Here is a 25,114-nt window from a genome sequence, read left to right as displayed (position 1 = left end):
ACAAAAGTTGCGTACTCTCGGGAAGAGCGGAATGTTGACGCTCCCCCGAGACAGTTGATGATCCGTGTAAGAGATTTGCCTGATGCAACAATAAAAAGAATTTAAAAAAAAAAAAAAAAGAATGAAATTGCCCTCTGTAGACGCAATTACAAAACACAGGTTAAGCAAAGAAAGAGTGCACTCCAAAAGGAAGTTTGGGCAGACCTTAGAGAAGCAGGAGAAAACAGAGATTATGCCCAATTCTGGAGAATCATAAATAGACCCCGTTACCAAGACTCCAGTTCCCCTGTAATTAGTACCAACATACTCCCCGAACAGTGGACTAACCATTTTAAAAGTCTGTATAATCAACAGGAGATAGAAAACGGGGATGGAGTATGGGAGGGTCCCAGAGCAATTGAGCTAGAATTCTCCTTGCCGGAAGTCTTAAAGGCAGTGCTAGGGCTGACGCGTAATAAGGCGCCAGGCCCGGACGGCACCCCCCCAGACCTCTTTTTAAGTAACACTGACTTATGGGAACCGATTATGACCAGAGTACTTAACGCAGCTATTAAATCTGGTCTTCCGCGATCTTGGTCAACTGCAGTGATTGTTCCTATATACAAGAAAGGTTGTAGGGATAATCCGCAGTGCTACAGACCAATCTCGCTGATTGATGTCTCAGCTAAATTACTAGGTAGGGTAATACTAAACCGCCTTACAGAGTGGACTGAAGTACATAACACCCCGGTGGAGACCCAGTACGGGTTTAGAGCAGGCAAGTCAACTAGTGACCAATGTCTCAACTTATACCTATAAGCTGCTAAATATACTAAATCAGATAAAGGAACCTTCTATATGGGGTTCATGGACCTTGCAGCAGCATTTGATAATGTAAACAGAAGCAAACTCTGGGCACTTATGTTTAGATTGGGAATTGATCCAGACCTGATAAACATACTTAAGGAACTCCATTGGAACACCACTGCCAAGGTCCGCTATAGCTCGAGAGGGGTGAGTACTGATCCCTTCCCGTGCACTAGCAGGGTGAGGCAGGGGTGCATCCTGGCCCCATTTCTATTTTCCCTCTACATAAATGACCTGGAGAGTGTTCTGCTGACACTGGGGACTGATTGCCCAAGAGTAGGATCACGTCACATACCGGTACTTTTGTACGCGGATGACGCGGTCCTGCTCGCACGAACAGCAGTAAGTCTGCAGCGGCTAATTAGTGGCTTTGCAAGGTTCATTGAGAATCTAGACCTCTCTGTAAATCTGACTAAATCCTTTATCATGGTGGCAGGAAAAAAACCTCCCAAGAGATTTCCGTTCAAAATAGGAACCCATGTTTTGGACACTGAATACTTTCTCATACTTGGGTCTCTTGTTTGATGAAAATATTAGGTTTGCCCCATTGCTGGAGGAAAGGAGGAGGAAACTTGTTTCAGCGAATGGTGCCATTTTAAACTTTGCGCGAAAGATGGTTCGTTGGTCCCCTGAACAAGTAACGACACTGTATAGAGCGGTCAGTATTTCTAAAGCTACATACGGGCAGAGGTGTCGGGCTTTAGGGATGCCCACCAGATACAAACTGAGGAAGATAAATTCCTAAAGAAACTGTTAAAGCTACCACAGAGCATCCCGGCAGCAGTCACACACAAGGAGCTTGGTACCCCGTATATTTCTGACCTGATTAAAGTAAGACCAATTTTGACCTGGCTTCGAATCTGGCTAAATCCAAACGCTGAATTAACTAGACAGATCATTGAAGATTGTCTTCGGAGAGACAGATGGTTGCAAATTCCTTGGCTTAATGCATTAAAGAAACCCTAGAGTCTATTGAATACCAAATGTTATTTACTGACCCCTCAAAGATTGATAGCTCTTGCAAATATTGTATTCAAAAACAGTTATTGGACAAATATGATCATAGCAGGAATGAATTTGACTCTAATAAAACATCTGTAGTAGCGCACTCTCTTGTCAGTAATGAAATGGGTATGGAACCGTATCTTTTTTTAACGCAGTCAACAAGAGAGGTTTTTAATGTGTCGTTTTAGGCTCAATTTGTTACCAAACATTTTAGCCTACCCGTCTGGTTTTACTTTAACAATTGAGCAGAAGGGTGCCTGCGGCTGCGACAATAGGTCTCCGCAGGACACCCTTCATTTTGTATTATTATGTCCCTTTTATAGAATCCCGCGCAGAAAATTTCTTGTGGATATTTTAAAGGAGTCAAAAATCTATCATGCTAAAACTGCTTTATTATTTTTGCAAAGAGCAACTGACATGCGTACTCTGTGTTCTATAATGAGTTTTTTAAAAATTGTTGTCAAATTAAGAAATCCCAGGGGTTGATGTAGGATGAAATGAATTAATTGTTCTCTCCCTTTCAATTAATTTTAATAATAATATTTTAAATGTGTTTTTAATATTGTAAAGTTCAGAATAATAATGTAAAATGTTCAATGTGGATTTGTAATGTATTGTGTATTTTTATGATGGTTTTTAATCACCTAAATAAAGATGAATTGAACTGAGTAGGTTATTCAATTTACTCGAACTGCAGGTCTAGTAACATTTGTATGATTTTCCAAGGCTTGTGCTACGAGGAACCAGCCTGCAACTAAAATGACTTTGAATATGCAAGTAATTATTTTAAAATTGTACTACACAGTAGAAGATGAGCAGGCACAAAATAAGCAGACATGGTGCTGAATATAAAACAAGCGTTTTGACAATATAGATTTTTAATAATATGCAATCAGATTGCTTTGTCGGTGCTTTGCAACAGTTTCAAAGTCTTAATTGAGCTTCTCGTGACTCAAAGAGAATCATTTCTGATATGTCATTTTTTCCATGGAACTACCTGCTTGGTTTTACTCACAACAAAAGTGTCACGCGTTTGGTTGTTTAAAGTCACTCATACGTACACTGAAATCATGGAAATGAAACACAAAGCAGTCTGAAAACTTTGAAGCTATGAGATAGGCTACTCAAACATACCAACATTCCCTGCGCAAAGCGAAACTATAAATACCGTTACGAAAAGAGTAAGTATTGGCCAAAACAAAAAATAGGAGGACTTGCAATTGATGACAGATAGGATACTTTCTATCCTATCTGGCTGCATAAACCACAGTCGCCTTATTCTGCACCACGTCTGTTGTGTTGAATCCGATTGCTGCCTACAGATTGTGCCCTCTCCAAACCAATCCAATTATGCTATAGAAACACATGCATGCCCATGTAACTGCTAATTCATGTAATTCCTACTTACCCGCTGAGCTGTCCCCCCGCTAACTCAAACTTTCTGTAAAATAGTTTATAAATTCCCCGCCTTATGTGCCCTTTGACCCCTCACACACCGGATCCATATTTGAGCCATGTGGGTGGATAGAAATAGATAACGGACATCGTTCATGTACACGTCTTCAGGTATACCAAAACAGCAAATTCGGAACGGCAGGATCTCCGATTACCTTACGGTTATCCTCCAAAGGGGTCAAAGAGATAGTGGTTTAATTAACTTGTTATTAAACTTGACCTTTAAATAGTACATTTTGCTTTGAAACATCTAATAAATAACAGTCATAAACAACAGAGAAATATGAAATACCCTGCCTAATTCAATCACCTACTCCTTACAGACAGTGAATTTCTCTGTACAAGAACCTTCTGGTCTGAATAGGAAACTTCTCCGACTCGCACACTCTAAGCACAGTGTTAGTCCTTCGTCTATGTCGTCTATTACTCTGTATAGGTGAAAATATGACTGCCATTTTGTAACGACGATACTTTCGTTCTCGGAGATCAAAACTGTCAAAAATTGACAGAATGTTATGAGTTTTCTGAAAATAAATGAGTTAGCATATCATGCACAAACGGAAGTACGCCGCTCACTATATTAAATATTTATCAAATAGAGTGTTCGTTTTTGTATTACTAGGGACATGTGATATCAATAGAACAGAAGAAACGTAATTCATCTTTTTGGCTGCTTACAGGGACTGCTGTTTCTGTTCACTAGGTCTGTTTTTATCTACTTTAGTGACCAATAACACTAATCCAAAATGGTTGCCAGGCCGAGGTTAATAAACGTCAGACTTGGCATCTACTCTTTTGAGAGGTGGCCAAGTTAAACCAGCATTAGCTTGGATACCTTAGAAAGGATGTATCTGTTGCTTATCTAAGTGATAGGCGCTCCGATGGCTACGCTGCTGACCGCTTCAAAAATGCCCCTTGGCTGTGGGTGTAAAGGCATCAGGTCCTGCTTGCTGTGTGAGCCACTGAAAGAAAGCGGCGGTGGACAACTGAGCTCCGCAGAGCAGGTACTGGAGGGGGTTATGGTACACACGAAGTTTGTTATGACCAAAATGCCAGGTCACGATTTTTTCTAGCATGTCCATATCATTTTCCACTTTATTTTACATCGTTAACAGTGTCCCAAATGTTAATTTACTTCAGTAGGCAAATAGATACCATCCTTCTTTGTGGTTGATTGGTATACACTATCGCAAACATTCTACATTTATTTTTGGTTTATCATTTTACAAATGTCAATTTCTATGTTGTCATTAAGATCAAAGTTGTATTGAAATAAATAAATATTTTTATTTGATTTGTTTAAATCGTAAAATGGTGGAACATACCACCATGTGGTAAATAAAAAATATAATACAACATGCCCCCGTGTGCTGGGCAGCATTGCACAAATATACATGATGAGTTAAAACAGGGAGAGCGCTTTTAAATATACAAGAAGAATAACAAGCATTGGCATAGCCAATAGGTCTCGCCTTTGGGGCCTTCTAAGTATTCAGTTATATCCTTCGTGCAACAACATCAACTGTTGCATGGCTTATCACTTATAACGTCCCAAAGGCTAGACCTATTGGCTATGCCATTGCTAGTTTTACTTTGAAATAAAATAGGAAAGAAAGGGGAAGTGAGTGCAAGAGCAAAAGAGGCATTATGGGACAAGTGAGGGAAGGAGAAAGGAAGAGATTAGGTTAGTGAGGTAGGAAGGAAGGAAAAGAAGTGAAGGAAGGGAAGGAGAGAGAAGCAAATCGACTGGAAGGAATACTTGGTGGAAGGAAGGACATAAGGCGGTGGGAGAATGGATGAAGTGGAGAAGAATGAAAGACTAGAGGATCGAAACAAAGGCAGGAAGAGAGGGACTTCAGAAGGAGCCCACTCATGCTGGGCGTAGTATGTGCCTGATAGTTTCATGGGTTCGGGCGCATGGAATGGGCTGCCATCAGATGAGTTCCCTCTAGATGACATAGGGTTGGCATTGGAAGCTGGATACATCCTGGGTGCAGGAGTAAAACAAAGAGAAATACTCTGTGTTAGAGTAGCAGGTCATAGTACCTGCCGCACCTGGAGCTGGACCGAGATGCTGCGCCCCATCCTCACTGCAGCAGGCAGAGCAGCAGCCTAAAAACACATATAGCCCTCCCACCCTTACTGGAAGCAGATGGTGGTATGGCTCTCCGCACTCCGCTGACCGCAGCTTATGATTATTTTTGGCCGTGTGAGGAAATGTTAGGGGATTTGAATGACCATATAAGACAGTGACCTAAAATCAAGCAATCGTGACTGTCCAGCACTCTATTAAACGTCTGAAAGATAAATAAACAAGCTATTGTAAAGGACTTTAAAGTGTGCATGCATGCCTTAAAATAGACTCCTAGATACTAAGCAAGCTACTCAAAGTGTCCATAGAATGAATTGGGGCAACACACCTGAAAGTCTTGTGTAGAAGTGCCAAAAGAATGTGTTGCTTTTGCTTGCACCTGGTGTATACAGCATTGACATTTTGTGTAATACCTAATCAAATCTGCAGGCTCTGTTCAAATCGGAACATATTTGAAACAACTGGTTTGTTAAATTTACTACATGAGAATTCACAAGTCATCTCTTTTAATGACATTGCTTCTTATTCGTGAGAATTCACAAGTCCTCTCTTTTAAGGACATTGCTTCTTATTTGTGAGAATTCACAAGCCATCTCTTTTAAGGACATTGCTTCTTATTCCTTGTTCGGTGGTGGTGGTGGGGGGCGGGGGGGGGGGGGATCAAACCTTTCTCAGAAGCGAAGTTACTTCAATTTGCAGTTGTGGGTGTTAGATGGTTCACTTGAGCCATTGAATGAGTTTCCCTCCCTGCACCACTCCAAAGTGCGCCTTTTTAATCCAGACATCACTTTGGTATATATATATTTTCATGTGCTTTCAAAAGAGACTGCCCTGCAGGATGGCTCAGTCTTAAACCACCGCCACTCACACAGCAAGCACTGCATGGCAGCCAGAGTGAAATCTTTCCATTGTGAGGCAGTAGGGGCCCGCAGTCAGTAGGTCTCACCAACATGCTGCATTTTCTTCACTCTGTAAGCCACTGCAAGCTCCCATCATACAAAGTGGGGGACATTTGTTCTAGAGTCCGCAGTGAGTAGTTTTTGTTAATTACCTGCATGGTGACTTCCTCAAGCTTTCAATGTGACACCAGCTCATTAAGCAACCGCATCATTCCTTTGCGATGTAAGTCATCCTAGGCACAGGGAGGGGACGGGTGGGACTTGAATGTAATGGGACAAACAAACAAAAACATGTAGCAGACGAGCATGCTTGAATGTGTTCAGTGTCAGGAAGATTAGGTAAAGGACATCAAACAAAACAGCAGGAAAAACAACTTCCAAAGGTCAGTGTGGTAGCCTCACTTGGGGATGCTGTCGCGCGGAGAACGGACAAGCCTGTTTCAATTATGCAAATATGTCACTACGGGGAGGGGTAGGATCCGGGGCCGTGCCTGGTAGATGAAGCATGTGTGAATATTCACGGAAGACTCCTTGGGCCTTGCGTTCGTTGTCTGCCTGCGTTAACAGTAGCCTAATAGTACAGTGGTCTCTCTCGGGGATTCCCTGCTTGCCTGTCAGTGAAAAATGAGACGCCCTGGTAATGCTTCCAAACGCGCATGTGAAGCAGCAGCTGTTTTTGCTCCTCTTTTTGGAAGCACATACTCGTGGCGCGCCCCTGCGCGCTCCCGCAAGATGTATGCCGCCACAAGCACGAGTATGTGTTTCCAAAAAGAGCAAACGATGGCTAAATGTCCTCCTATACAGCGCATGCGCGCTGGGTAGGGGAGACCTAAAAACAGGAGTAGCACTTTATAAGGAAATGGCCCTCTCATTAGAAGATTGGGGCCAGCAAATGACTTTTATAACAAGGGATGCAGCACACGTTATAGCTTATATTTGATTAAATGGGTCTGTCCCCCTATCTCAAGTAAAGTGCTTGCAGTGTCTTGGAATACAAGAGAAGAGGGAGGAGAGTAGGCTGTGAAGTGCATCAAGGAGGATCTGGATCCGGCTACAAAGTGTCCATATGTCCCAGTTCCTGTTTTGCTGCTGCCTTTTTATCGAGCTCTTGAGCCGCAAATGTCAGGAATTTTATTGTTTTGCAGGAAAGTTGTATCGAAGACCCACTGAGGCATTTTATCACAGCCGCCCTGCAGGTCCTGACTTGTGTTTCTCTTATGGTTGGCCGCAGGAGAAACGTCCTTAACTTCTGTAAGGCCGGGCAAATACATAATAGATGTAATAGCGACTCTTCTCCCTTGTCACAGAGGCGACAATCCAAAGATGGCCAAGTCCGTAACCATTTTGGGTTAAGGTCTTTGATCGGAACCCACCCCAATCTCAGTAAGCTTAGTTTCCTCTTATAGTGATCCCTGAAGCATTCTTTTAAATAGGATTGTTGTTTCACAATCCAGGCATGACTTGTGCCAGCCATTAAAACCTGATTCCCAGACCTGAGGCGGAAGCCGGGTTCTGGCGGTAGACCTGAGGCGTAAGCCCGGTTCTGGCGGTACGCTACAATTGATTTTAAAAATTGTGTGATTTGCATTTATTGTTGTTTTTAAAAACTTAAAGCCTACCTGAACTCTTTTGGGAAACCATTTTCATTTGCCCTCATACCACTCAGCCGACTGATCGCTGCAGCGGTAATTGTTTGTTGAGCGGCCGCCATCGCCGGCGTGCTCTCTAACCACGCCCCCTTGAGGCCACGCCCCCCGCCCTGTTAAAAGGCGCTGAATCTCAAGCAACATCAGAAACCTGATTCCCAGACCTGAGGCGGAAGCCGGGTTCTGGCGGTACACTACAATTGTTTTTAAAAATTGTGTGATTTGCATTTATTGTTGTTTTTAAAAAACTTAAAGCCTACCTGAACTCTTTTGGGAGACCATTTTCATTTGCCCTCATACCACTCAGCCGACTGATCGCTGCAGCGGTAATTGTTTGTTGAGCGGCCGCCACCGCCGGCGTGCTCGCTAACCACGCCCCCTTGAGGCCACGCCCCCTTGAGGTCACAACCCTCCTTTTTCCCATATCATGTGCCTAGGCAGGAAGCGCAGCGGACGAGCGCAGCGGGAGCGCCGTTTGCGCGCCGAAGGCGCGCCATAGGTGCGCCTAAGGCAAGCCCGTCTGCGCCCGTCCGCGCCCCGGCAGTGCCCAGGGCCAGGCACCCTGCTGCTCCAACACTGCCAGGGGCTACTACCCCTATCACTTACAACTCAGATGAACTAAGAGCCTTAGATCACAACCTCTTATGTTATGGCGCTCACTAGAATGTCGCTGACTCCACCTCACGGACCTGTCCTAACTGCCTCTTCAAATTTAGTCCTCTCAATCCCTCCTTCCCCCAGACCACCACCGAGGATGGCCCACCTATTCAGGCTGCCCTTATCAATGCTCGTTCCCTCTCTAAACACTCAGAGGAAGTATATGAATTCATCATTGATAAAAACCTTGACATCCTATTCATTACGGAGACATGGCTGAAGGAGAGCGGCGCCCCAGTAGTTGAGCTGGCAGTCCCCAGAGGGTTTAAGATCACCAGACAGGACCGCAACAAAGGCAGAGGTGGAGGTCTAGCCGTGATCTATAAGGAGAAATGGACTTTGAGGACAGAATGCACAGGAGAGATTGAGGATGGAGAAGCAATGGAATTTTCCCTAGCTTTATCCTCGCAATTCACTCTGGGGGGACTATTGATCTATCGCCCTCCGGGTCCTCTAGGCAATTTTATTAAATCCCTGGAGGAGATCGCCATCCAACGCGCACTAAGATTCCCACACTTCCTAATGCTGGGAGACTTCAACCTTCATATGGACACAAGCTCCGCTCCCGGAGTTAAAGAGCTGAAAGAAATTTGTAATTTGGCTCAGATGGCTCTTCAGGTACAATCGGTCACTCATGAAGGGGGGCATTGTTTAGATCTGGTATATTCCAACTATAACATTTCTACCGTTACACCATGCCCCATCTCATGGACAGACCACTTTCCGGTACACTTTTCCTGGCTCATTAACAAAACCCGTGTGGTTCCCACGCCTAAAACTGAGGAACGTCCCAGAAAAATTAATATTCCGGATTTAGTGAAGGCCCTCTCCCATTCCACCCCAATGAAAGCTCACAACCTAGACGAAGCTGTAGACAACTTCTCATCCTGGATAAACTCCTCCATCGAGTCACTACCAAAAAGCAAGGGTAAAAACAACCATAGGATCACCCCCACTTCCCCCTGGTATACTGATCAACTAAAAATTTTAAAAACAGGATGTAAGGCACTAGAGCGAGTATGGAGAAAGAACTATTGTCCCGCTGCTAAAACTGAACTTCGCGCAGCCCAAAAAAGTTACTACGCAGCAATAAAAACCGCTAAAGGAGAATTCTATGCTTCTAGAATTCAAAAAGCAAAAAACAACAGCCGAGAAATCTTCTCCATAGTTAAAAGCTTTACTGCCCCGGTAGCAGAGAAGACAGCAATTCCACCCTCCACAGACTGGTGCGAACAACTCTCTACTTTCTTCATCGAAAAAATCCAAAAAATTCAAGACAGTCTGTGTATCCCTGACCACTCCCTTGCCCCACAATCAGACCTAGCCTTAACTGGCCAACCTCTATCTCCTTTACGTCCCCTACTATCAAGGGTTAAAGCAGAACTGACCAAATTTACTCAGGTAGAAAGTACAGATGTAATGGCCATATTAAAAACTCTGAAATCTGGGTCACCTATAGATCCTTGCCCTGCAAGGGTCCTGAATGGAATAGCTGAAATAATCACCCCCATGGTCACTGCACTGGTTAATGAATCCCTATCCTCAGGAACTGTGCCCACCAAGTGGAAACAAGCCAAACTTCTCCCTCTAATAAAAAAACCTACCGCAGATCCGTCGATCACCTCTAACTACAGACCCATATCACTCCTACCAGCCCTTGCCAAAGTCTGTGAAAAGGCGGCATTCCGGCAACTAGAGAGATTCGTGGAATCCTCTGAGGCTCTACATCCTGCCCAATCAGGGTTCCGCACCTCTTTCAGTACGGAAACTGCTTTGGTGGAAGTGGCTGAGGCCTTCAGGGAATGCCTTGACGGAGGCGGCAGAGCGGCCCTTATTCTTTTGGACCTCTCTGCCGCATTCGACACGGTGCCCCACCTCCAGCTCTTAGCTAGACTGGAGGACATAGGCATCTCTGGCACGGTCTTAGATTGGATTAGGTCTTTTCTATCGGACCGTACCCAACAGATTTGGCTTCCCCCATATCATTCCTCTAACAGAAGGGTGGAAACTGGCGTACCACAGGGGTCGACCTTAAGTCCCCTTTTATTTAATATTTATTTAACTCCTCTTGTCCGGCTAGCAGAGAGCTGGGCTGCCAAGATAATGGCTTACGCCGACGACACCCAGCTTCTCTTCACCTGGAAAAAGGAGAACTTGTGCACCTCTGGAGTACGCCAATGCCTTTCCTCTGTATTCGCCTGGCTAGCCAAATCATGCCTCAAATGCAACGAGGATAAAACAGAAATCCTGCTCTACGGCCAATTCCCCAGTGACTTTAAGGAGTCCATCTGGCCCGGTGAATCAACATGCCCTAAGGGAGAGAACGGGATTGCCAAGAACCTGGGAATTTGGTTCGGAGCCGACTTATGTTTCCGCGACCAGATTTCACGCTTGGCGGGAACGTGCTTTGGAACTCTGACCACTCTTCGCAAGTTCTTTCCCCTCCTTCCTCAATCGGCGAAAGAAACGGTTGCCAGGGCTCTGGTACTCTCCCGGCTGGACTACTCAAATGCCCTCTATTTAGGGGCTCCTGACTATATGATCAGAAAGCTACAGGTTGTCCAGAATGCCACGGTGAGGCTCATTTTTAACATCCCCAGGAGACTCAGCGTTCGCAAACAGCTGAAGGATCTTCACTGGCTCCCTGTGGCACAACGAGTGCGCTTTAAAACTTTGGTCATCGTCTACAAAACCCTCAATGGACCGTGCCCTTCTTATCTAGCCAAAAGGTTCACACCCTACCTCCCAACCCGTCAGCTGCGATCCACCTCCAAAAAGCAGGTGGTCATCCCCAGATTTAGAAGAGTCCACCTGGGCGGACAATCCCTCACGGTAAAGGGAGCTCAAATGTGGAACGCCCTGCCAGACGCTCTTAGACACGCTCCCAATCTGACCAATTTTAAAAAACTGCTTAAAACTCACCTCTTTCAAACTCATGAATAGCATACTTCTTTCCCACTCTGTTTCAGTTTCTCTCCCGCGCCAGGACAGTCTTGACTATCGGAGCGCGTTACAAAACCACATATAACATAACATATAACATATTAATGCTTTGTCTATTTGCAACAATGCTTGTTTGATGGCTTTGTTAGTGATTTGTTTAAAAGCAAGATAAGTTGTATGGCCGCACTTCCTGTGATGTCATGAAATAATCTAATTAGCTCTTCTAAAAATGTAAAATCTTAAGAGCTCACGAGAATTGTATTCTTGATTTGCCTCATTCCAACAAACGTGATTAACTTCTCTGATCATTACTATCATCTATGACAGAAAAATCCATGTCTGAAAACATGGTGACCATTAGCAGTCCACAAATTCACTACCTTTTTTATTACTTTTTGACTTTATGCGGGACTTTACCATGCACAGTACTCTACTTCCTTCTGGCTAGTTTTGCGTTACAGGAATATATTATACACACATACCTGCTTGCATGTACCAACCTGACAACCCATGCATACGTGGCCTGAACATGCTTGGAGACATGCTGTATCTACTTTAGGGCTTTCGGCACATCCCTCTCTTTTGATTTGTGCCTTTATGTGTCTTTTGAATTCCAGTTCTTTTGAGTGGTGAATCCGTCCCAATTGATCGGCCTTTTGTGTTTTCGTTCCCGCCCATGGCGTCTGGCCTTTTCACTTGTCTTCTTTTTCTTTTTTCTGAAGGGCGTTTATATTGTTAGACAGACTTTTTTTCAAATTTTATCTGGCCACGGGATTTTTGAAAGATGTCTTCAAACGTTTACGAAAAATTAGATGGTTAGGCTCCCTACGGAGGTGAAGTGGGAGAGTGTTCCCAAGTTTAGCGACATTATATGAAAAAGCTTGCCCCCGCTTCTAGCTTTCTTGACTCTGGGCACTTCCGCCAGATGGAGTGTATCTGAGCGAAGGTTTCTGGAGTCTTTATAAGGTCGGATCAAGGCTTTGATAATGGGTGGTCAGTTCCCTTCCAGAGACTTGTGGGCCACGCAGAGGGCTTTAGAGTTGATTCTCTCCTGCACCGGTAGCCAGTGCAGGGAGCGCATTGCGGGTTTTGCAGAACAGCGATGGCCAGTACTGGTAAGCAGTCTTGCTGCCGAGTTCTGATCAATCTGGAGTCTCGTGACGACCACATTGGGGGCACCCAAATATAGGGCTTTGCCAAAATCTATCCTAGATAGGATCAGGGTCTTTATGAGTAGCTTTTTTGCGTGGAATGGAAGTAGATGGAGTACTTTACGAATTGTTTTAAGCAGGCCATAGCATGAGGCAACCGTCTTCCTGGCTTGGGTTTTAAATGAGAGATCTTGGTCTAGCCAGATGCCTAAGCTTTTTATTTCAGATTATGGGACCGGGGCCGTACCCATACAGGCTGGCCAGAGGGCATGCAGGTTGACACTTAAATGGTTACCAAGCATCATGAGCTCTGTTTTGTCCCCGTTAAGTTTAAGATGAGAGAAACTTATCCACTTGGCCACTTTCTCCAAGCAGGAGTGGAGGTCAGTGGGCGGCTTGTCAGCTTGATTCAAAGTTATGACCAGCTGCGTGTCATCTGCATAAGACACTATGTGGATCCCAAAGGGGGCTACGATGTCCGCCAGATGAGCCATATACATGTTAAAAAGCGTTGGGCTCGGGGAGGAGCCCTGGGGGACTCACCACTGCAAGGGAAAGGGATCTGAGGGGATATCATCTTCAAACACCTGAAAAAACCTTCTCTACAGGAATGATTGAAGCCAAGAGAGAGCTTGGCCTGACACTCCTACATTCCTGAGACGCTGAACCAAAATTTGGTGGTCACCGTATCGAAGGACGCACTCAGGTCAAGGAGGATGATCGCAGATGAGCCTCCGGAGTCGAGGATCTTTCTTGATTCCTCCACTACCGCTAGCAGAGTGGTTTCGGTTCTTTGGCGAGGGCGGAAGCCAGTTTGTGATGAGTGGAGCAGCTCGTGAGACTCAAGGAACGCAGAGAGTGTGCGGTTAACATATTTTTCTGCGACAGGTAGAAGCGAAATAGGGTGGTAGTTGCCAAGGTCAATAGGAGCAAGATGAGATTTCTTTATTAGTGCTTTGACCATGGCTCTTTTCCACTCATGGGGGACCAAACCAGAGGTAAAGGAGGCCTTGATCACGCTGAGGATGACTGGGCAACTGTGGATACTGCCATTTTAAGGATATTAAGTGGTGCTGGGTCGAGAGGCAACCCACTTTTCACAGAAGCTAGAATAGGGAGGAGAGACTCCAAGGTCAGGGGAGTAAAAGTCTCCATAAGGGGGGCGTTTTCGGTGCGACTGGAGTCAGTAGTGCTAGTTATAAAATCATTATCTTTCACAGGAAGGAGTTTGAGAATGTTTTGCACTTTAGAGGAGAAGAATTGTGCAAGGCTGTTAAACCGGCGTTCGGAAAGATCAGGCACCGTCAGTGAATCAGGAATTTTCAGTATCTTATTAGCAATCCGGAAGATTTCCCTGGGAGAATTTGCTGCAAGGGAGATCTTTTCCTCGAAGTACAAGGCTTGGGCTTTTTTAATTTCCGTCTTGTATGTTCGTAAAGTTGCTCTATATATATTGAGGCATAAGTCTTTCCTCCATAGCCTCTCCAACTTTTTACATTATTGTTTGAGATGGCGTAGTTCAGGGGAGAACCATGCTGATTTATTAGATCCAGCTTTTTTCTGGGGACCACTAGGTTAAGGGTGCCTTCAATCCAGGAGGTGAATCGATTATAGGCAATCACCTGGTTGGAGTCCGGAGTGGGAATATTCCTTACAAAGTTCATAGGACCATTCATCTAGGGGGAGCTTGGACCAAGGGCGGTTAAAAATTTGAGACAGCTGAGTGTATTAATCTGTAATAGCGGGGGACCAAGAGAAAGGTACTAGGTAATGGTCCGACCATGTTGCTACATGCCTGGAGCACAATCCAGTGGTCTAGGCTTCTTAGTACCGCCTTGTCTTCATTTGTAACCTCCCATGGCGACTGGCCCTTTTACTTCGGTTGGTACACGGTATGTGTTACTTTGTCTGTAAGCACTCTTTTCTTTAAGGAGTTCTCTTTGTGCAGACATGACATGTAATGCTTCAGCTGTGCCAGCCAGTGTAGCCGCCCCCTTCCTTTATGGGTGCTTCGAGGCTCTGGCAGCCACTCACTGGAGCTGTGCAACACATGAAGAGGCTGGAGCACAGAGTGTCTCACAGGGAAGCGCACGCCCATCCCCTATATCTTCATTCACTATGTCAGTGCTCATTTCCTTCCTCAGCACGCACTATATAGCACATACATGTCCCACACTCAAGCTGCACCCGCTCCCCATGGTGACCCCGCTTGGCTTGTTTGAATGTGCATTAAGAATCACTTTCTCAATTGGGCCACTTGCACGACGGGCCACACAGATCCCCAAATCATTTATTTTTTATTTTTTACATTTATTCAATGCAGCCAGCGCATCATGCTTTACTTTGTATGCACGTTATGGCCGCTCTGCGTGCCTTTCAGTGTAGTTCATTTGTTATAAATGAACTACTTTGTGTGCCCTCCGTGCCCTGCAGCATCCTCTACATAGAGGATTTTGATCTGGAATCCACTGCTAATCTCTGGCCGATATTGCATTGTCAACAATCTGCACTGTTGTGTCACCACTCCATTCACAGTTGCCTTGTTTTCAAACACCCTCTTGTGCATAGCGCTTTGAGACCTGCTTGTGCGGAGTTTATGCTTTATAAAACAATAAATGGAACTTTGGCATTGCCAGTTGCGGCATCTGGACCATGCGTTCAAGCGCCATTGTATGCAGGAGCCCGTGCTCCCCCGCTATCTCCTAGAAGTACTGGTCATCTGCTGGCCGCTTCAGAGGACTGCAAGGGGATAGGAGAGAGCTGTATGGATTTGGTGGCCGGAATGGCTGACTACGCCTCTTCCAGGCGCTCATGGAGAGGATAATTAACTAGAGGGGTGCGAGTGAGAGAGAACGTAAGTGTAGAGGGGTGACGAAGAAGCAGAAGAAAACACTGCTTTTAGGCGCGCCACCCTTCACTAGTCGGGGCTCCGTTCACACCTAGAAAGGACTCTTAATGGAGACTGTGAGTACATTCCGGCAGCTGAGAATTGAGTGGGTAACAGAGGGAGGGAGAGGCAATGGAACAGGCAAGACTGTTCATATGGGGAGGGGGCATCAATGGACACCCTCGGCGTGCTCAGAAACGAGTAGCTCTTGAAATTAAGTTAACATTAGGCAGGTGGCTTCATCTCTCGACTTCCTTCCTCACACCCCGTCCTGCGAGTCGTGACAGTTCACCTCTTATAAGTGTCCATATTTTAAAGGTAAGAACCGGTTTCATGTCAAGTTTCAACCCGCTCTTCCAAGCACTGTAAACAATATATGTTACTGTTACCCAGTGAAATAGTATTCTATTTACCATCCTCTGAAGGATGGTGTGCTCAGTTCGCCTTTCTGTGGTTCTGACTCATCGCCCACAGACCATTGTACATCTCAGCGGCGAGTGTTTAACTCATGGTACCACCCTGCTAAATATCCATACCTGCAACCACCAGCTCAAAGTAAGCTCTGGCTTCAGGCTTAATTATGAACTGAGCAGGGACAGCGCAGTTGCTTCACTGGGTGTCTAGAGTGAAGAGGCTCGGTGCAAAACACTATGGAGCAGGCCTGGTGGTCTGCACAAGTGGTATGTAGTTTTGCCGGTATGCTGGGAATTTTTGTACCAATATTTGGACCCACCGACTGGTAGAAAAATAAGACAATGCTATTTTTAGCTGATTTATCAGTTCAAATTTGGATTTGTAACTGATTGTCGGTGCAACTATCACTGTAAAATGATGTCAAAACCCGTACGAAATTGTCCAGCATTGGTTATTAACACATGATTTGTCACTTCACCTGATTCTCAATAAAGCTCCACCCCTGCACCCCTCTCTACCTGAGTAAATGCGCTCTTCCATATCTGTGCAACCTTTGTGATAGGCTGTGCCACGCATGGCTACCACATTGTATACAATACAAAGCGCACTGAAACAGCTAGCAGGCACTATGGCCAATATTAATTTTATTTATTCATTTAAGGGCTTTATAGAGCACGAGACCCGTGAGGATATCAGAACGCTTTAAAAGGTTTACAGAAGAGAACAAACAAAAAGGCATATATGTACATCAGCATACAAAAAAATAAATAAATTGGAGAGGGGCAGTGGTGCTGGACCCATGGGGAGTAAAGGAAACACAAGTGGATGGTTATGTTAACAGTTAGAGACCGTAAAAACCCCACCGAATCTTGGTGGTGTGAATAGGTGAACTGCGGCAAAGGCGGTAGTCTTAGAATAGTCAGGCACAACTGAAGTGGTCGACGGCGGAGATTAGATGAGGAATTTACCCATGAGGAAAGTTTTAGCCTCCTTTTTGAAGCGTGCCAAAGAAGGAATTTTTCTAATGTCGGGTGGGAGAGAGTTCCAAATTCTTGGTGCGGCCCCATAGAAAGCCAGATTGTAGGTTTTTTCTTCTGGAAATGGGCAGGACCACAGCACCGAGACCGCCCTCATTGCCGCCACCGACGACATCCGGATCCTGATGTACAAAGGAGAGACAGCCTCCCTCATCCTCCTGGACCTATCAGCAGCCTTTGACACATTCTGCCACTGCACCCTATCAGCACGCCTCCATGACGCTGGAATTCAAGAGAAGGCCCTGACCTGGACCACATCCTTCCTGTCCGGCCGAACCCACAGCGTCCGCCTCCCATCCTTCCACTCAAAAGCCACCGAGATCATCTGCGGCATCCCACAGGGATCATCAGCCCGACGCTGTTCAATATCTACATGGCACTGCTCGTCCATGTCGCACGACAACATAACCTCAACATCATCTCCTACGCCAACGACACCCAGCTGATCATATCCCTCTCCGAAGACCCCCACACCGCCAAAGCCAACCTCCACAGAGGAATGAAGGCCGTAGCCGACTGGATGAAGGATAGCAGACTGAAGCTGAACTTGGACAAGACGGAGGTCCTCATTCTCGGATCAGCCCCATCAGCCTGGGATGACTCTTGGTGGCCCACATCGCTAGGCACAGCCCTGGAACCCACAGACCACGCACGCAACCTGGGGGTCATCCTCGACTCCACCCTCTCCATGACCAGGCAAGTCAACGCCGTCTCCGCGTCCTGCTTCAACACCCTCAGAATGCTCCGCAGGATCTTCAAATGGATCCCCCCCACCCCACGAGAAAAACCGTCACCCAGGCCCTCATCACCAGCAGACTCTACTACGGGAATGCCCTCTACTCAGGAACAACAACCAAGCTCCTGAGACGACTGCAACGAATCCAGAACGCCTCGGCACGACTGATCCTCGACGTCCCCCGACGCAGCCATATCACACCCCACCTGAGAGGTCTGCACTGGCTCCCTGTCAACAAGAGGATCACCTTCAAGCTCCTCATCCACGCACACAAAGCACTACACAACACCGGAACTATATACCTCAACAACCGACTCCGCTTCCACACCCCCACCTGAAGCCTCCGTTCAGCCAACCTCTCCCTCGCCACAGTTCCTCGTATCCGGAATGCCACCGCCGGCGGCAAATCTTTCTCCTACCTCGCCGCCAAGACCTGGAACACTCTTCCCTACCAGCCTACAACAGACCCAGGACCTGCTGGCCTCCAGAAAACTTCTCAAGACCTGGCTCTTCCATCTTGCATTACTTAAAGTTTGACTTATTATTATTTGCGACGCCAATAAGTCATACTTTCAGTAATGCAAGACCTATTGCGTTGCAAATGCTTGTTACTACTAGTAGACCGTTTGGCTGCCTTTGGTGCAATTAATAAATGTTACAGACATATGAACACTCAGTGTTGATTTAAGATTCTAATCTTATTCCAGACCATATCTAGAAACTGCTTATGCCAATTACATACTTTTGATGGAAAATAAATTCTGTTACTAAGCCACCAGAAAATAATATTCCTTCTTTTTTCAATCTCTTTCAGTAGCAAACTCTAGCCCTCGCGGCTGATTTGCTTATATCTGGTAGGTGTTTACCAAAGCTTCCCCATCGGCAAAATCCTTACGATTCATTCTCGATTTAGCTCTTACTCTTGTCCCTATATTTATTTAGTGGCAAAGACAGGAAACTTTCACCTTTACCTCTAAAGAATATCCACCACATCATTTCCCTAATCATCTCAAAACAGCTGTTAATTTACTAGTTATCTCAAGACTAGATTATAACAAATATCATACTACCTGGGGTCCACCAAAACTGTGGCCCCCCTAAAAACTGTACTAGGTAGTTCACTCTGCTTGAAATATTAATTACTTCAGCCGCCGTTCTCAATTATCAACATTGGCTACTCATCATGGCAATAATCCAATTCAAAATATGTTGCCTTGTCCATAACCCTATCCATAATTATATACCTGTCCATATACCAGACCTTTTCACCAACTACGGGCCTCAAAATCATAAAACTTTTATTTTAAAATCCACAACTGTAGAACTTCCATAGCACAGAAAATGCTTTTCCCAGGAGCAGTCACCACAGCTTGGAACTCTCTACCACCCAAGCTCAGATTGTGACCCCACACATCACCTCCCTGAAGCAAAGCAAGGCCCACTTCTTCAGGCCCAGGTTTGCAGCAATTATGTAAGTGGTTATGAAATGTTTGTTCTATTATTATAATCCTCTGCCCATCTCAATTTAACACTCTTTTTTTAAAAATGCCTTCACACCCAAGTAGGTTGGAGCACACTATAAATATTTTAAAAAAACGTTTTTGTCCTTCTCCCTACTATCTCAATAAACCAGTATTTTCCTTTTTGCCCCCAGTTCTTAAACCTCTTCTAAATGCAGAGTTTCTTCACCTTTTCGTGCCACATGAATGGAGATTGGAGAGTACTGATTTTGAATGTAATATACTTTCATTCCAAAGTGTTTCACGGTTGTGTAATTTCTTTGCAGAGGCAAGCGTGCCCAATGTGGATAGAAAAACTTAAAAGGAGAAATAGCTTAAAGAAAGGGAAGTAGAGGAGAGACCAAGAGCGAGTATAAAATAGATTAGTTGGGGTTAGTACGTATCAAAAAGCTATTTTGCTGTTGAAAACCCTGTGGTTTTTGGGAATTACAGCTTTGTGACCTCAAAATGGCTTTGTTCATCTGGTCCCCGTATGAGTTTCTTCATGCCAATGAAACAACTAAATTGACTTTGGTACTGCTCAAAGTAATGGTACAGTACCTTCCCTAATGTTATCTAATTCCCGACCAATAAACTACTTGGCTCCCAGTCAGATGCAGGGCTGAGGAGCTCCGGCGCGACTCTGACTTTTAGAATCAGTAGAGGCAGTTGCATGCAAGAGTGTTTAGTGGAACAGAAGCAGCTAGGGACGCGGATGGGTCCCAGCGCCAACTGGATTTCCCCCCAAACAAATGTTCTTGTGAGTGATGGAGCCTCTCCTACTCCACTGTAATATTCAAGATGGCACCAACACTATAGGGTCAATTGGAGAAGAACGTGTCAGCAAATTGTTTCTGAGATTGCCTGCCTGAGGGTGGACATTACATCCCCGAGAGGGGAGAAGGCCACTTGCCACCAGGGTAGACATTACATCCAAGAGAGTGGAGGACGCTGCTTACCGCCTTAATATAGTAGACTCACGGTGATCTGGCCTGTGGGTGAGAAGACCTGGGCCGTGTTCCAGGTGTGGCAAGAAGGTGGCCTGGGAGCTGAAGGAGGGTCACACGGAAGAATGTACGGAATGGTGGGCTTGTATGCAGCCTTTATATATGAGCCTACCTTATCCTTTTGAGGCCCAACCCAGAGAGTGGAGTGCCAAACAGATATACCACAAATCCCATAACCTCATGAAGAGAAGAGGTCCAACCTTGGTCAGAAATGCCTCCCAAAGACCACAGGGTCAAATGTGTAAAACACAAGAAGGGCTTCTTAAGCCGGAGTAATACACAAGGCCCCCCCCTAGAGCTGGGATAACCAAGACATAGAAGACCTCCTTATAGTTAGCATGACCAGTGGCGAAGCACTACTACATAACCTACTGAAACAGTTGAGAGCCACTCTTCAATTGAACGTGGCTTTGAGGATCTTACAGTCAGAGTAAGCCAGATTGAGTCCCAATCAATGAAAGTCATATTTGAGAATTCAGTGCTCATCCAGGTAGAGGCAAGGAGGTAACAAGAGGACTTCTGACAGTGACCCGTTTCTGCTGTGATCCAATTGGAGAAGTTGGTGGAAGTCTTGGACCATTAGTCCAGGGATTCTCTATAGTATATTTTGAGTATCCCAAAACCTGAAAGAGGGAGCATGGTGGTGGTTATCACCTAACTACTGGGGGTCAGAGATAGTGGGGCAAGAAGGTGCTATACCTCCTGGATTTATGCAAGGCTCTTTGCCAACAAGGGCGGTGGAACTTTCTTGCTGGTGTTGGAGAGTGCAGAACAATGAGAAGCCATGCTACGGTCTTCCGCAGTGCGGAGAAGTCTAATGTTTATAGGGCAAAGGCTGCTGATGTTTCCCAACCTCAGCAGGCTGGCACAGAGGAGCTACTGGCAGCCGGACATGAAGGTTCCAGTGGTACACGACAAAATTAAAGGTGCAACGTAACAGATGGCGTTATGTCTTCCTAGATCCACAAGCAGTGAGGACTCTATTTGACAGTGAAAAGAGACAGGACCTGACCGAAGCAGAGGAGTCCCCAGAAGAAACTTGAGATCCCAAGGTCATAGGGAGCAAAATGTATTGAACATACTTCCCAGAGTAGAGTAAGTTAATAGTTTGAATGTTGTTTAGAATTGAGAATAGGATGCTGTTAGCTTCCCACCCCCCCTATGATTTACCCTTTGATTCCCATTCATTAAAGTAGCACAGTGTGGAAAACCTGTTGAAGGGCTTCTACCAGTGCAGGAATATAGTAAAGTGTCAATTGTTTTTCGGACAACATATTGAGTGGTTCTCCCTGTTGGAGTTTGCTTGACAACTATGTTATTGATTTTCTTTTTGCTTCCCCAAAAAAATAATTGAAAAGGCAAGTGTATGTGGTTCCAAATTCAGCAGTGCTACACATTGATGACAACATGTACCAATATCAATCAATCAATCAATCAATGACATTTATAGAGCGCGCTACATACCCGTAGGGTCTCAAGGCGCTTGGGGGTGGGGGGGTGCCGCTACTGCTCGAACAGCCAGGTCTTCAGCTTCTTCCTGAAGGAGAGGTGGTCTTGGGTCAGGCGCAGGTCGGTCGGGAGGGAGTTCCAGGTCTTGGCGGCCAGGTAGGAGAAGGACCTTCCTCCTGTAGTCGCTCTTCGGATGCGGGGGATGGCGGCGAGGGCGTGGTTGGCTGATCGGAGGTGGCGTTTGGGAGCGTAGAAGTTGATCCGGTTGTTGAGGTAGCTCGGTCCTTGGTCGTGTAGGGCTTTGTGTGCGTGGGTGAGGAGGCGGAAGGTGATTCTTTTGTTGACGGGGAGCCAGTGAAGGTCTCTCAGATGTCCGGAGATGTGGCTGGTTCGTGGTATGTCGAGGATGAGTCTGGCTGAGGCGTTCTGGATCCGCTGGAGTCTCTTCTGGAGCTTGGCGGTGGTCCCGGCGTAGAGGGCGTTGCCGTAGTCCAGTCGGCTAGTGACGAGGGCCTGGGTGATGGTCTTCCTGGTCTCGGTGGGGATCCACCAGAAGATCTTCCGTAGCATGCGTAGGATGTTGAAGCACGCCGAGGAGACGTTGTTGACTTGCCTGGTCATGGAGAGGGAGGAGTCCAGGATGAAGCCCAGGTTGCGTGCATGGTCTGTCGGTTTGGGTGCGGTGCCCAGGGCGGGAGGCCACTAGGAGTCGTCCCAGGCGGAGGGTGAAGAGCCCAGGATGAGGACCTCCGTCTTGTCCGAGTTCAGTTTCAGGCGGCTGGTCGTCATCCACTCGGCTACCTCTTTCATCCCTTCGTGCAGGTTGGCTCTGGCGGTGGCGGGGTCGTTGGTCAGGGAGAGGATCAGCTGGGTGTCGTCGGCGTAGGAGATTATGCTGAGGTTGTGTTGACGTGCGATGGCCGCGAGGGGGCTCATGTAGACGTTGAAGAGGGTGGGGCTCAGAGAGGATCCTTGAGGGACGCCGCAGATGACTTCGGAGGCCTCTGACTTGTACGGTGGTAGGCGGACTCTCTGTGTTCTTCCGTCGAGGTAGGAGACGATCCATTCCAGCGCCTTGTCCTGGATTCCGACGTTGCTGAGGCGCTGTACTAGGGTGCGGTGGCAGACCGTGTCGAATGCCGCGGAGAGGTCTAGGAGGATGAGGGCCGCTGTTTCTCCGTTGTCCATCAGGGCTCGGATGTCATCGGTGGCGGCGATGAGGGCGGTCTCGGTGCTGTGATTGGCTCGGAAGCCGGACTGTGAGGGGTCGAGGGATCCATTCGTCTCGAGGAAGGCGGCCATCTGCTTGTCGACGGTCTTCTCGATGACTTTGGCTGGAAACGGGAGGAGCGAGATGGGGCGGTAGTTCTTGAGTTCGGTGGGGTCCGCTGTTGGTTTCTTGAGTAGAGCGCTGAGTTCGGCGTGCTTCCAGCTCTCAAGGAAGGTGGCGGTGTCGAAGGATGTGTTGATGATGTCTCGTAGGTGGGGTGCGATGACAGCGTCGGCCTTGTTGAAGATGTGGTGAGGGCAGGGGTCGGTCGGTGATCCGGAGTGGATGGAGTTCATCGTGCGGATGGTGTCTTCGGTGCTGATCGGGGTCCAGGCGTGGAGGGTGGTGGTGGGGGGTGGTTGTTCGGTCATGGTGTGCGTTGGTTGGTTGTTGAAGCTGTTGTGTATGTCCGCGATCTTGTTGTGGAAGTAAGAAGCGAGGGAGTCGCAGAGGTCTTGCGATGGGGTGATGTTGTTGTTTCCTGCGCTGGGGTTGGATAGCTCTTTCACGATGTTGAAGAGTTCCTTGCTGTTGTGTGCGTTGTTGTCCAGCCGGTCCTTGAATGCAGTTTTCTTGGCGGCGCGGATCAGCTGGTGGTGCTTCCGAGTGGCCAGCTTGAGGGGGGTCCTGTTGTCCGGTGTAGGTTCCCTTCTCCAGACTTTCTCGAGGGCTCGGCAGTTCTTCTTGGAGCTCTTGAATTCGTCGGTGAACCACGGGGCTTTCTTGCTGCCGGGTCTGCTGGGCGGGGTCCTCAGCGGGGCGAGCTCGTCCGCGCAGATGCTGATCCACTTCGTGAGGTTGTCGGCGGCCTGGCTGGGGTTCGCTGAGCTGGCAGGAGGGTGCTGGCTCAGGGAGGTGGCGAGCTGGTCTGCTGTGATCTTGTTCCAGCTTCTGCGGGCGGCCTGTTGCTGGTGGTGGTGGGTCGTCGTTCTCTTGAAGGTGAAGTGGACGCAGCTGTGGTCCGTCCATTGAAGCTCTGTAGCGTGGCTGAAGTCGATGTCTGTGCTGGAGGAGAAGACTGCGTCGAGTGTGCGTCCGGCGAGGTGGGTGGGGGTGGACACCAGCTGCTTGAGTCCAAGATTGGCGAGGTTGTCTAGCAGGGTGCTGGTGTTGCGGTCGTTGTTGTTCTCCAGATGGAAGTTGAGGTCCCCCAGGAGGATGGAGTCAGCGGAGGGGAGGGCATGCGGGCTGACGAAGTCGGCGATGTCCTCGCTGAATTGTGTGCGTGGTCCCGGGGGTCGGTAGATCAGGGTGCCTCCTGAGGGTGGTGTTCGGGTTGGTGTGGATCTGGAAATGCAGGTGTTCGGCGCGGGTCAGGGTGTTGTCGGTGCTGGTCGTGAGATGGATGGTGTTCCTGTGGATGATGGCGATGCCTCCTCCCATCTGGTTGGCGTTGCGGTCCTTTCGGACGATCTTGTAGCCCTCTGGGATGGCGATGGCGATGTCGGGGGCTGAAGAGGCGTTCATCCAGGTCTCCGTGAGGAAGGCAACGTCAGGGGCTGTGGCGTCTAGGAGGTTCCAGAGTTCGATGGCGTGTCTGTGGACGGAGCGGGTGTTGAGCAGGATGCACTTGAGGTGGGTGCTGCTGGTGTTCGACTTGGCGGGTGCTGGTGCGAGGCAGGTCCGGATGCAGGTGAACTTGCAGGCGTGGCAGCTGAAAGGTCCGTGGGTACGTCGTGGAGTGGCTTGATGGCATTCTGGGAGTCGGCCGGTGTTGAGTGCGATGAGGGTGGCGGCGGAGTACATCAGGCGGGTCGGTCGGGGTCTTCGGGGGCTAGGGGTCCTGGCGCTGGTCGCGATCCGGTCGCGGACGGGCGCAGACGGGCTTACCTTTGGCGCGCCTTCGGCGCACAATCGGCGCGCCCGCTGCGCGTGGCCGCTGCGCGTTCGCACGGTCGCCATATGAGGCGAAGTGCGCGGGTGGGCGGGGCAGCTGGGAGGCGGGAGCGGGGAGGGATACAGAAGGCAAAAGGGGCGGGGCTTAGCGGCGGTGGCGGGAAGGGAGAGCGGGGCTCGGCGAGGTAGGCGGGCAGACAGGAAGGAGACAGCAAAACACGGGCACAATTTACAAAATTACAAAAACAAAAGCACTGGCACCATTACAAGAGGAAAAAAAGGAGA

The 25,114-nt window shown here is 47.5% G+C and overlaps 2 protein-coding genes across 3 annotated transcripts in view; one reads left to right on the top strand and one right to left on the bottom strand.

The window, feature by feature from the left end:
- Positions 1-3,326, bottom strand: part of LRWD1 (leucine rich repeats and WD repeat domain containing 1) — a 245,713-nt gene extending 242,387 nt beyond the window's left edge. Inside the window, exon 1 of the mRNA XM_086954793.1 lies at positions 3,260-3,326. The gene's annotated coding sequence lies outside the window, so the exon portion shown is untranslated. The remainder of the gene's footprint in view (positions 1-3,259) is intronic.
- Positions 3,327-4,060: 734 nt separating this feature from the next.
- The window catches only part of ALKBH4 (alkB homolog 4, lysine demethylase), a 36,732-nt gene continuing 15,678 nt past the window's right edge, over positions 4,061-25,114 (top strand). The window contains exon 1 of one of the 2 annotated variants that reach the window (XM_086954790.1): positions 4,061-4,310. In XM_086954790.1, coding sequence (XP_086810916.1) covers positions 4,188-4,310 — 123 coding nt within the window. In that variant the 5' untranslated portion in view covers positions 4,061-4,187. The remainder of the gene's footprint in view (positions 4,311-25,114) is intronic. The other variant, XM_086954791.1, reaches the window with a different exon arrangement.

This window comes from Lissotriton vulgaris, chromosome 2_1, assembly GCF_964263255.1.
Source record: "Lissotriton vulgaris chromosome 2_1, aLisVul1.2, whole genome shotgun sequence".
NCBI classification, from domain to species: domain Eukaryota; kingdom Metazoa; phylum Chordata; class Amphibia; order Caudata; family Salamandridae; genus Lissotriton; species Lissotriton vulgaris.
The sequence above is the reverse complement of the archived record's forward strand: the minus strand, read 5'-3'. Positions and strand labels throughout refer to the sequence as shown.